This window comes from Lycorma delicatula, chromosome 8 (genome assembly GCF_047948215.1).
Source record: "Lycorma delicatula isolate Av1 chromosome 8, ASM4794821v1, whole genome shotgun sequence".
In the NCBI taxonomy this organism is placed as follows: domain Eukaryota; kingdom Metazoa; phylum Arthropoda; class Insecta; order Hemiptera; family Fulgoridae; genus Lycorma; species Lycorma delicatula.
Genome location: NC_134462.1, coordinates 50168448 through 50181650, shown reverse-complemented (window position 1 = coordinate 50181650; position 13203 = coordinate 50168448). Strand labels below are relative to the sequence as shown.

General features: G+C 38.1%; 1 protein-coding gene across 3 annotated transcripts in view; it reads left to right on the top strand.

Annotated features, from left to right (window-relative positions):
• The window catches only part of mus302 (mutagen-sensitive 302), a 46188-nt gene that overhangs the window by 5881 nt on the left and 27104 nt on the right, over positions 1-13203 (top strand). For 2 of the 3 annotated variants that reach the window (XM_075372559.1, XM_075372558.1), the window contains exons 3-4: positions 488-576; positions 12082-12568. In XM_075372559.1, the coding sequence (XP_075228674.1) occupies positions 488-576; positions 12082-12568 (576 nt within the window). The remainder of the gene's footprint in view (positions 1-487; positions 577-12081; positions 12569-13203) is intronic. The other variant, XM_075372560.1, reaches the window with a different exon arrangement.

Here is a 13203-nt window from a genome sequence, read left to right as displayed (position 1 = left end):
GGTGCTGACAGCCAATCAGAGATGTGATTCTCCTTCAGAATTACACTCAACCCCATGCACCCGTCAGCTTTTGGGATAAACTGGAAGAAATTTATTGAGAATCCTTAAAACATTCCCCATACAGTCCAAATTTCACAGCAACAGTGAAGTATAGGACTTTGTTTGCAATTGGCTCATGGCACATCCTCAAACTTTTATGAAGAAGGGGTTCACAAGCTCTCCACAAGTTGGGAAAAAATGGATAGAACCCTAGAAATTATTTAGAAAAGAAATAGGTATGTTTTGTATTTTTATTCTCTACTACTAAACTTTAAAAATAAAAGTCTGGTTTATACTTGATTGACCTAGTAATTTTTTTATCAACTAGTTTGAATAACTGGGATTTGTAAATTAAAATTATTTGTATTATATTTATTAAGCATGTTTCTGTATGTGTTTTTAAGTGCTTTTATTCTATGAAAGTTCTTAATAATTTTTTTTATTTTAGATATGTCTGTTGACACATATTCCGAGAGGTCTGATGATGAAGACAGACCTGTTGATGATATAGAGAGAAATGGAGAACATCACAATTATGTAAATTTACTTATTTTTAATGCTTCTTTTTTTTATTCACTATTGATTTAACTATCAATAGTTAATCTTTGTAACTTTTTTATTTCTAAGAGGGGTTACTGGTTCCAAATAAGTTTTTCCAACTCAGATTTTTTTTTTCAATTTTATTATCACTTAATCTTTAAATGTCATTGTCTTGATCTACTTGTGTTATATGTTTTTTAAAAAGTTAGACATTATTTTCTTTTTTTATGATATGACTATATCATTAAATTTTCCTTGATTTAAATAACTTTAACTGTTCTTACAATATCAATAACTCTTTTCATCTTAGTAATACCAAATGTTTGTAATAACTCCTCATCTTGCTTAAATTCCTTCTTTTTTAAAAATCATGTTTTTTTGTTGTTTGTCATTATAGCCCTACTTGTAATTTAAGCAATATTTTTTTAAACATACTTATTAATAACTTAATTTTACAAAAGGACTACTGTTCATTGTATTTAAGTTAATAAGATGATTTAAGGAGTAAGGACTATTTGGAAAGTAACCCTTGACTGGTTATTAAAAAAAAACACCAATTGATGAAAAGGTAAATTATATACATCTTACAGCTACATCCTTTGTCTATTTTTATTCCTAATTGCTGTCCCAAATTAAGGTAATTGTCATATTTGTAAACAAGTTTTTGAATATCTGTGTCATAAAACTCTGCCGCCTGTGAATTAAACCAGGTAGTAACATAGTTTTTCTATTCGTCATTTTCAAAAAAACTGTGTTACTAACCATTTCTTTATTTTTAGGAAAAGGTTGTTGTCAGGAAAACATTACTGTAATTGCACGTTAAGTTAAAAACATTATTTAAAGTTATATATTAATAAACGTATACAAGGCGTGATCAAAGAATAACCAGTTATTTAAATTCTGTATTTAAAAGACATTGAAGATGACAAAAGGGTTGGAGTGGCAAACTGGTTGTGTCTCAGCCTCTCATTCGGAAATTCTTGGTTCAGATCCTGGTCAGGCATGGCATTTTTCATAGCTACAAATTTCCATTTTCATAGAGCAAAATGACTAAAGAGTCGGTGCTTGTCATCTCAAAAAAAGAGAAGAAAAAAAGGGTTGGATGTCCTAACAACACTAGGAGCCAAATCAGGGCTGCATAGAGGGTGGTTAAACAACTCCCATTTGAAACTGTCTATTTGGTGTTGAGTGCATATTGCAGTATGTGGACAAGCACTGTCATGAAGAAAAACAATGCCCAGCAAGCACAAAATTTGTGGAAGCCTAGCCTATTGATTATGATTTCATATAGCACTGATTACGATATGTGAGGAATAAATTTGTATAATTCAGCTGTCATGAATCGACAATTTTCACTTTGACACTTGCAACAAGTACACCTGTGACAGTTGAGGGTTGCTCACTTCTTTCATTATCATGAAAATTTGTTCAGTCTACCAAAAGCATGCGGCATCATGTCATTGTCGTTGTCTTACTGTATTGTCAATCATGTTATTCCCGTATTGTTATTTATTTCTGTATTGTCAGTGATGTTAACTGATGAGGCCCGCACTTCACAGTCAGCAGAATTTTCTATGACAGCAGCCATTTTGAACAAGAGTTTTACAGAAACAAACTAATGAGCAATATTTCCATTAACACTACCAGGACTGCAATGAACCAGGCTATCAACTGAAAAAAGTAAGAATGGCTACTCTAACTCCTTCACGTGATACCAGGGATTGGGGGTAATTTCTGAGTAGTCCTCATAAATTTAATAGTTCAGGTATGTGCAGTACATCCATGCAAGTTTCTTTTGTAAGGAGTTTGGAAATGATTTGTTATAATAAAAATAAACATTTTTAGAGTTAGGATAAATTATTTTAATTATGTTGGCTGAAGGTGTAGTGATATATGAAAACAATAAAGGTAAGTGTTCCTAGCTTTCTTTTTAAGTTTTGTATTAGGAATGATGAAGGAATAATGACTTTGTATAAATTCTGCATTTAAAAGACGTTGAAGATGACAAAGGGGTTGGAGTGGCATAATGATAGCATCTTAGCCTTTCATCCAGAAGTCTTTGGTTCGAATCTTGGTCAGGCATGGCATTTTCGTACACTACAAAAGGAGTTGATGCTTGTCATCTCAAAAAAAAAAAAGAAAAGGTTGGTTGTCCTAACATATCAGCAACTGATAAAATAAACATTTTAATCATTAATTGTCTAATAACTATTAGAGAAGATGATGAAGAGGTGAGAATATCTTATGGCTTGTGTGAAAAACAATTTTGAGTGAAATTTTGGGTATGAAATGAATAACAAACAACAAAATTTGTTTCAAAAGTATTGAATTTTCAACTAAAGCAACATTGCAGAACAATCATTAGCTGACATAAGTAAAAATTGTTTTTGTTTTTTTATCACACTTTGTATAATATGGAATTTATACATATTACAATATTGTAACTACTCTTCATTATGCTTATGAATATGGGAACTGCTAAATATAGCATTCGTGTCATATATTAAGTTAAAGATTTGATTAGTCATTACTCCTATTTATAATAGAAAAATTGTGTTTCAGTTGTTATATTTCGGCTTTTGTAGAAGTTAGTGGCAGATTGGTATAATAAATAACCATCACCAATTATTAATCTGTAATTTTGTGCTGGCTTCATAGTTGTCATGATTTAAAGGAATTAAAAAAAAAATATTCTTCTGTTTTTGGTGCAGTTTTTTAAGTGTGTATGTGATTTTCTTTTACCTTTAATTAAAAATTTGGGTAGATCACAAAAAACCGTATCTGCATGAAAAATAGCCGTACAAGAAATGTAAAAATGAATAAATAACTAGTGACTTTTAAAAATAAGAAAAGGAATGCATAGTGACAATGTCAAGAGACTGCTATCAAATATGAGCTAAAGGTCACTGGAATGCTTGAATGTATTATTTCTTTACTGTGTTTTGATAAAAAAGAATGCAGAGAAATAACATAAAGAAACTGCTAACAAACTTCAGTTAGGCTTCTCATAATATGGGAATATGTATTATTTTTTACGATAAATTTTCCAACTAATTTTTTTAAAATTTTTGTGTAAAAATACTTTGAATATCAGAATGATGGCTGGCTTTATGTTATTATGTTGTAACAACGCATTACCAAATGATGATACAGTGTTGCCAGAAAGTTTTGGGACAGACCTAAAAAAAAAAAAAAAACTTTTGAAAGAAAGTATTTTTAATGATACATAATAAGAAAATTATGTAATCTACATACATTACATGGTTCAGTATTTAATGTGGTCTCCCTTAACCTTGCAGCACTCTTTCATCTTCTTCAGCATGAAGTCGATAAGTTTTAGGCACTCATCCTTAGTAATGTTGTGCCAACATAAACTTTCGCTTGGTCTTATTCTTAGGCTTTTGTTTGACTAGATGTTGAGCCAACATGTTCCATATATTTTGAATGGGATTTAGGTCTGGGATCCTTGCTGGCCATTGAAGAACTTCACCATTTTGCTTAGAAAATCATGGGGTACAGTCTTGATAGTAAAGTTTTCACCAAGCAATTTTTTAACCATCTGTAGCATAACTTCCTCCATTGTTTGCAGTATTTTACATTATTCAATAGTCCCTTCAGCAAAAGAAAGCTCCCCTGGACCCTTAGATGTGATGGAACTCCACATCATCACATCTTAGCCATCGCCTGAACTGCCAGAGTGACATAATCAGGCAAAACGTTTTCAGTCTCTGTACGTGACTCTGATTTCATGGCTAGGAAATAGTTCAAACTGGCTTTCATCTGAGAAAATAACATACCTCCTAGTCTGCTTTAACCAACCAGGTCAAGCCTTACACCAAATTTTGCATTGCATTTTAGTCAGAACATTTAGCAAGGGTTTACAGAGTGCATAGGGCATAGAAAGAGTTCATACCTACTTCCAGAAGCCTTGAAGAACAGTAGACACACAAATATTGAGTTCTCTGTCATCTTCCTTCATAACAGTCAATAAATCACTACAATTTGCATTTTGGTTTTTACCACTCAAAATTAAAAGCTTTTGATCCCGACAAGGTTTTGCACAATCTGCCACTTTGCAGAGCTTCAGAAATGTTTCCTAGCTACCTTAAACTGTTTTAAAATGTCAACACAAATTTTAGACACATTAATATTATTAGAATGTGATTGATTGGTATAAATTACCGCACTTGTGCATACTGATAATTTGTCACTTGGTACCTTAAGGTACAGTTAATCGCCATATTTCCACAGATTTTACTTTCACAAAACAGTAAAAAGTGTAGCAAAGTTATAAACAGTGGTCTGACACAACAAAACTGTCACTTTAGAGATTTTGTGTGTAGCTGATCCATCACAAACAAGGCAGAGAAAACTATACAGTTAGAACAAATATAAGTGTTGCCAATCAGGAGTTATCGTGAAATAAAAATGTCCAGTTTTACCATGGAATTTCCTGAAAAAAGTTGTATTATTATTTTATGATCATTATGCCATAACAAAGCTGCTGTAAAAATTTCATAGCTAGAGGGTTAGCCAATTTCAAGAGAGAAAACATTTTAGTCTGAAAAACAGGTTTTTTAACCGTGTTTTAAAAATAAATTAATATTCTATTCCATCTCCAAAAGTATTTGAGCTAATGCAATGAAATATTTGCTGAAAACCTGTTATTACGTGCCTAAAACATTGACAAGACAACACTGTAATACAAAAATCAAATGTACCTTCAAATCATCAGTGTTTTGAGTGCAATTTTTTTGGTTAAAAAATATCTTCCACCTAGTATGTGTATAAATTTACAGTACGACTACTGAAGCAAATCCTATAATTTCAGTCTTTTTCATTTAATTGAATCACTTTTAACTTTTTTAATGGAAGTCAATTAAAAATGTTATATGTATAACATTGGCAAAAATTAGCCATTTTTTTTTTTTCATGAATTCATTCACCACAGAAGCTTGTTCTGAGAATGTGGAAGTGGAATTAATTTTAGATCTGAGAGTAAAAGAAAGAGCTCAGTGTAGTACAAGCCTTATAAGAACATTGTTACTCTTAAAAGTATTAAGTACATGTTCACTATGTAAGTAAAGTATTAAGTATATATCGTATGAGACAGCCAGTAATAAACACCATTAATATTTCTATATAGTGTAATAGTTATGTTATAGAATTTATACTAAATATATTTTAGAAATCTTGTTTTTCTTACGGTGAGTAATGTTAGTAGATGAATCCTGTTCTACCAAATGAGTTTATTTTGAAACATTAATAAGATTCAACTTTAACTTGGTTGTGATCACATAAAATGGTTAAATACCTTATCTCAATCCATTATAGTGTTAAGAAAGGACTGATTATCTTAGAAATTTATCATATGATGCATGCAGATTATGTATGATTGGTTTGTTTGCCCTTATTAAAAGTAATACCGTGGTTTATATTTAATGCTTTATCTTGTGTCACACATATAATATATATATATATATTTTTTTTCCCCTACATCCCTGGGCTGGACATCCAATTAAGTATACTCGGCCCAGAGACGTGTCTTTTGACTCTAAGGCGGTCTTCCCGCCCACCGGTTTTACACCCGGCACAGCAGGTCAACCGCCCCGGTACTAGATCTTTTCTTGCCTGCCTCTAATTCCCGCCGACGAGGGCAAAGCCCGGCTATGCCATTCCCCACCCCCGCTGACAGAAACCGGGTCTCGGTCTTTATGCCATTTGCCTCAAACTGGTGCGACCAGCACAAGGAGCGCGCGCACCCCCAAAACCAGCCACACCGGCCATGTTTAGGTCTTTTAATTTTATCCCCGTGAAATCTTCCCGAGTCCCTGTCCCCTCACCGAAACCTGCACGCCAGGGCATACAGGCTCTTAGAGACGGGGCTGTCCACCTATCCCTATTTACAATTGAATCTAACGATTCCTTCATCGCGCCTCCTCTTCCTTAGTGCGAAGAACCGTACCGGCGAAGTTGTTAAAAACATTCCAGTTCTGCTCCCTCCTTAGCAACCACTCTACTATGTTATTCGCGTTCAGGTTATTGACTGCTATGAATTGTCTGTATTGTGCCCATCTCCGGCATTCGAACATCGTATGCTCTGCGTCGTCCACCTCCTGGCAGTAGTCGCAGTTGGGTGTGTCTCTCTTGCCGAATATTTTTAAATAGTAACCAAAACATCCATGACCCGACATCATCTGTGGTATGTGAAAGTTCACCTCGCCATGTTGGCGATCCAGCCATGCGTCCAAATCACTTATTAACCTTCTGGTCCAGGCCGCAGCGTTAGTCTCTGCCCATACTTTCTTCCACCACTGTCGGGTCATCGCCTCGGTCTCAGCTCTATTACACCCTTCCGCTCTCACTTTCCTGCTCTTGATCTGAAGTTCTATCGGCGGGACCGACGCAAGCACTCATATAGCTTCATATGACAGGGTACGATACCCTGCTACCACTCCCAATAATGCCATTCTGTGCATTCTTCGCAGTTTATCCTTGTTTCTTTGTATCCTGATTGCATCAGCCGAAACCGGCGCCGCGTATAACGCCGCAGACACCGCCGCCGACGCAATCAGTTTCCGTTTGGAGGCCCCCGGTACTGTGTGTTCCACGAATAATCTCCTGATGGCTTTTATGGTGAGCCCTACTTTTTTGCACACTTTTCTATATGCCCACCAAACTTGAGATTTTTATCTATTATCACCCCTAGGTATTTTGTATCCTTGACCTCAGTTATAACCTCTCCACAGATCACGACCCGAACGCCGCGCAGTATTCTCCTACCCGTGAAGAGGATACACTTGCTTTTTGCCGGGGACACCTACATGTTGTTGTTTATTAGCCAGTTGTCTATGAGTTGGAGGGAGCTATTTGCTTTATCCTCTGCATCACCAATTTCCTTATCTTCCACCAATAGTGCAATATCTAAAGCGTAAGTGACTACGCTGACTCCTTCCGGATAAGGCAACCGGAGCAACCGGTCGTAAAAGATGTTCCATAGCAACGTGCCTAACACAGACCCCTGGGGAACTCCACCGAAGACCGGAAATCTCACCACCTCCTCCAAAGTGCGAACCTCCGTCCATTTATCAGACAGGTAGCAGTCAACCTGGTTTAGCAAGTGGTCACTAACATTCATTTCTCTGAGCGCCGCTACAATGGCCGTCCACGGTACCGAGCCAAACGCATTTTTGATATCTAACTGGACCATCAATGGGATCCTTCTGGTCCTCCAAGTACCGCTCCGTACCTCCGCCGCCCAGCTAACCACCCTGTTTATCGCATCCAGTGTAGAACGGCTCTTACGGAATCAATATAACTCCAAATGTAGGCTTCCGCTTAGGTCCAGCTCCTCTTGGATCCTGGTAGCAAGAAGCCTCTCAGCAGCCTTACCCATATTATTTATGAGGCTGATAGGACGGTACTCGCAAACGCCTGGGCTTGTATTCGGTTTGGGAAGAAAAACCGTTCTGGCCTCCTTCCAGCATTGAGGGAAAGTGCGGTGTTGCAGCCCATAGCTCAAAATGTCCGTCATCTCCCACGGTACTATTCTAGCCAGGCCTTTAATGACCGCTGCCGGAACTCCATCCGGGCCCGGACTCTTCTTGTTATTTAACTTGTTAATTGCGGCAATCACCTCATCCTGTGCGAACCTGCCACGTTCGCACAAGACTGCCTTCCGTCTTATCTCCTCCTCCCGTGGGAAAAGTACGGACATATGGCGCGCCGTGTCGTCCTCATTCAGCGCAGGCACTCGCCTCCCCAATCGCTTCATTACTATTTGGAAGGCTCGCCCCCACGGGTCAGCATCGAGCTCACCACACAGTTCCCTCCACTTAGATCTCTTGGCGTTCTTAATCAGGTAGTTCAACGTTTTCCGAGCCGTCCTATAGGCCTCCATAGTTTGTTCAATCTGAGCCTCAGATTCCTGTCTAGCTCTTAATCTTTGGGCCGTTCGTTTATTTCGCTGATGTATGATTCTTTGTTCGGCGATCTCCTAGTTCCACCAGTACATAGGGTGTCTATGCTCCGTTTCCGGTATGCTAGAAATTTTGTTTGAGATTATTTCTTGGAGGACCTCCGGATCCAACCTTCTGCCGTCGGAGATTTTGCGTGCCGCTCTCTCCACAATTATGTTCACCTGTCTGCTAGTGAGTCTTCTTGCCGGGTTCCGTACAGCAGGGGTCGCCGAACAGACGTGTTTCAAGGAGACCGCAAGGTGATCACTCCCGGTCTCTTCTTCCAAAACTCTGAATTCGGTTCTATCAGTGACCATTCTCCCATCCACAATCACCAGATCGAGGTTGGATTCATGGCCCCTCGCTCGATAAGTCGGAGTTGCGTCGTTCAGGCATGTGGTACCGGTAGCTGTAAGGAAGTCCTCCAGGACACTTCCTCTGTTATTCGTGGTCCCAGCGCCCGCCGCCACAGTCCTACAGTTGAAGTCCCCCAAAATAATAGCTCTCTTGGGGGACTGCATAACCAAGTGTTGCAACTGTGTCATCCGATATTGGTACTCTTCAACGGACACATTAGGGCTAATGTAGACACCGTACATAATATGCTCTTCCAGTCCCACGGCTACCACACCCTGTGCTCTGTGATACAGACTAAAGTCCCTACTGCCTGTTGCTCGCTTCACCGCGACGTCCCCCGCCATATCAGACACCCACCGCGAGTGAGCGGCCGCGAGGACATTTGGCTCGGTAGCCACAATAAAATCAAAACACCCACGGTTGGCAATCTCCTCCACCAGATAATTGGCGAGGAGACTGCGGTTGTGATTCGATAACAGGATCCTTAACATTTCTTACAACAATCGGAGCTGCCGGTCCTGTGCGTCGAGCTCTTACAGTCTAGGCACCTAGTGGCCTCTCGACACCCTCGAATAAGTTGCCCCGCTCCGCCACAGTTGTAGCATAAGCTACCACGGTCATGACCCTTGCAATTCCTGCTACCGTGCCCAGTAGCCCAGCATCGATAGCAGCACTCATTTTCTGTTCTGATATACGACAGTGGACCCAACCCACCCGAAGCCTGGAGGCAACCAGCTTGGTCGCCCCTCTGTGAGTAGTGATGACCGTAGCATTTTTTGTTTCTCCATATGCACCTCTTAGAGATGTTATTCTATAGCTTTCCTCTTTGCCAAGGACCTTGTCTAGCGCCTCCTTTATTTCGTTTTCCATGGTGTCATACTCCAGATCTTTAATATGCACCACGGTTCTTCTATAGCCTCTCATACGAAGATCCACCTGTAGATCTGCCGCTCGGTCTCTTAACATATTAGTAAATTCGCCGGCCTTTTTGGTTCCTTGGATTCGGACCTCCATTTCCTGGTTGCGGCCTTTTCTAATTGAGAGGACTTCTCCTGCTTCCTCCCTGGAGACTCTGTCCTTGACTGTTTTTAAGAGGTCAGCATACAACTTCCCAGGTGCTCTCACCACCACTGTCTTACTCTCCGTCACCGGTGGGGCGGCCCTACGCACAGAAGCCGATTGATCCCTCAAGCTCGTGTTTGATCCCTCAAATTAGGAAGGATCCTTTTTGGAGGCGATTTTTTTCTCCCATGACAGGTAAATAACTATTTTCCTTATAAATATACCCTCCGGTCCAGGCGGTATGACGAATACCACTTCCTCGGGTTTACTGACGACCCTCCTCATGGCCTTAATCACTTGCGCTGCGGCTGCCTTTTCTCCTTCTTCGGTGCTGTACACCACCGTGTACCATGTACCCCTCGAGGTAACACAGTTATCCTCCAACACGGTGGAGTCCTGGATGATCATGGCCCCTGGTTTGGTGCCATGAAACTAGCTGCCGGGTCTCGTCTTGGTCAAGTTAACATAGTGGCAGCTGTCCTCCCCAGGCGTTAAGTTGGTCACCTGGGTAAGCCTGTTCATCGCCCAGGCTGACCATCTGCTTGGCAGTCTCTCTAATAGTTGGTCATCAGTAAGGTCTTGTTCTAGAATATCGTCCTCCCTGTGGGGTCTATCTGTTTGTGTCCCCTGTGTATTTGTGTCAACACCAGCCGCTTCCTCCTCTATCAGTTGAAGCTCCTTGTAAATCTCAGATAACTCCCGCTCATGCGCTTTCATAAAAGCCGGGCCGGATTTACCTAGGCCTTGGTGTAATTGTAGTAGGGCGTGTCCCAGTCTACATGCAATATTCTTAAGAGTTAGCGGGGCATCCTCCTCCTCGGATGAGCCCGCCCTGGCCCGTTTAACGCTCTTTGTCTCTGTAATCCTCCAAGTTTTCTTTTCCTGGGTCCTTGAAGACCCTGAGGCACTTGCCTCCATCCCTTCCTCCATGGGGTTGATGGATATCAACTATTTTGGTGTTTTTGGGTTCTTCGCCCAATTCCTATTACTTTAAGACCCCACAAGGGGGGTTCAAAATTTCCAAAATTGGGCAAAAATTTTTTTGGGCGTCAAAAGATGCACAAACTCGTGATTCGCCTAGATCCGAAAGGATTTCGTTCTAAACGCACTCGTTCAAAAGTTATTAAGGTTTGAAGTTTCCCTAATAACTGAGCAGTTTGACTTGGAAAAAAATTTTTCATTTGTCTCACAGCAAACAACGAAATATTTTCTAAGTTGTTGTTTACTTCTATTGGCAGGCCTGTATTGTCCTGCCAATCGACTTAGAACATTTTCAGCTGTGTATCTTACAGCTATAACCAATGTTTAACCTATAAATTATTTTAAATATTTATAAATAATTTTCCAGTTCACCAAATCTCATTAAACTTTTACGTACGTTTCTTGAACCCTTCCTCTTGAAAACTTATTAACTTCCAGAACCTGGCACCAAAAATTAACTGTCCAAAAAACACTTCTGCAGTACTTATATTCTTCTATAAGCCAAATGGCTTCGTAACCAAAAAATCGTAATAAAAATGTAATCCGTTGACCAAATCTCACAAAATTTTAAATACTTGTCCGTTAGCCTTTCCACTATAATCCTATGTACTTTTCCGATCAAAAATCCTTAAAAAACCAACCAAAATCACAGTATAACGCGGAGCTACAAACACACGTCCGAACGGCTCGAGTTTCCAAACTCAACTACATATAATATATTATAGTTTCCTAAGATTACATCATCTAAATTCATATTAAAGAAAAGAGGAGGTATCGTAAAGAGAAATGTTTTTCTTTAAAAGATTTATTTTTATTTCTATTCAACTGTATGCTATTTTACTTAACAGATTGTTTTAATTTGTCTATATGGTCTAACATTTCATTTTGTAAATTAGTAACTGAATATCTAATATGAGTTGGTGATATAAGCGTGTGTTTATACACTTCTTTGTGTAGTATATAAAAACAGCATAAAAATTGTTCTTAACATATATTATTTGCTTTAACTAATATTTTTGAAATTACTAAGTGTCATATTTCTATCATTGGTTTGGATCTGAGTAATATATTGTGTTGACCAGTATTGTACATTAGCTGTTTTCACATTGTTTTCCTCTGCATATGTGTTATTTTTTTTTAACAGGCATTAAGAAGTAGAAGCAGAACTGGAGGGAATATTGCTCCAATACCACCATCAAGAATAAGTGATTTAAATAGTGATACAGAAATGGAATCAATTAATGATGATAATGAAGGTAACAGTGAAACAAGTGGTAATGAAGGGGATGATGATGGTGAGCTACAAGAAGAAGAAGAAGAAGTAGAAGTAGAACAGCAAAGGAATAGTATTGATGTTGTAGTCAGTGTACAAAGTGATGATATTATAATTCCACTACCTGTATATGATGAAGTAAACATTATACAACCACAAGAACAACAAGAGGAACAGCAAAATGTGATTGTCCAAGAAAATGATAACCAGGAGCAGATAATAGAATCATCAGCATTAGCTGAAAATGTTGTTCCAAATTCACGTAGATTACCACTATCTGAAATTGCTTCAGTTCAACAGGTGCCTGAACACCAGAAGACTATTCGAAAATTACAAGATAAAGAACTTACTCCAAAAGGTTTGTACAGCAGTAGAAGTAAAAAAAAAAAAACAAATTGTGAACAGTAAGTCTTAGTTGAGTTCTTATGATATTATGTCCCTATCTCCATAATTTCATAAATGTGAAGTTTCTCCATTTTAAATTATACCTTTTTCTAATCTGAATATAGCTGGAGGAGGAGGGTAATGTATGTTTATGTTACTTTGTGTTGGTTTAACCGGAAGCAGTCTGCTGATTTTGTCCTTGTAAAATTAATATGGTTTTCAGAATTTAGTTAGCCTCCTTGTACAGTACTGCACCAGTATAAATATCTACATTGTGATTTTTTTGCTCTGTAGACAGTGATTTATAAAAAAAGTTAATTTAAGCTTATACAGTGCAATTGAGATTTATTCAAAGTATTTTTTTGGGGGAATGTAATTTTGGATGACTGATTTTCTATTATTTTTTTTATAACATCAGATATTAAGTTTAAGTAATATAATTAAAATTTTGTGTCCTTTAAGTAATTTTATTCTGAAAGTAACTAAATATACTAACAATTAATAATTATACTTTCTATTATTGATAAAAAGGTTAAAAAAAAATAATAGAATTTTATGATATTCAATTTAATGTTATTTAAAAATAAACTTGGGACAATTAAGTATTTT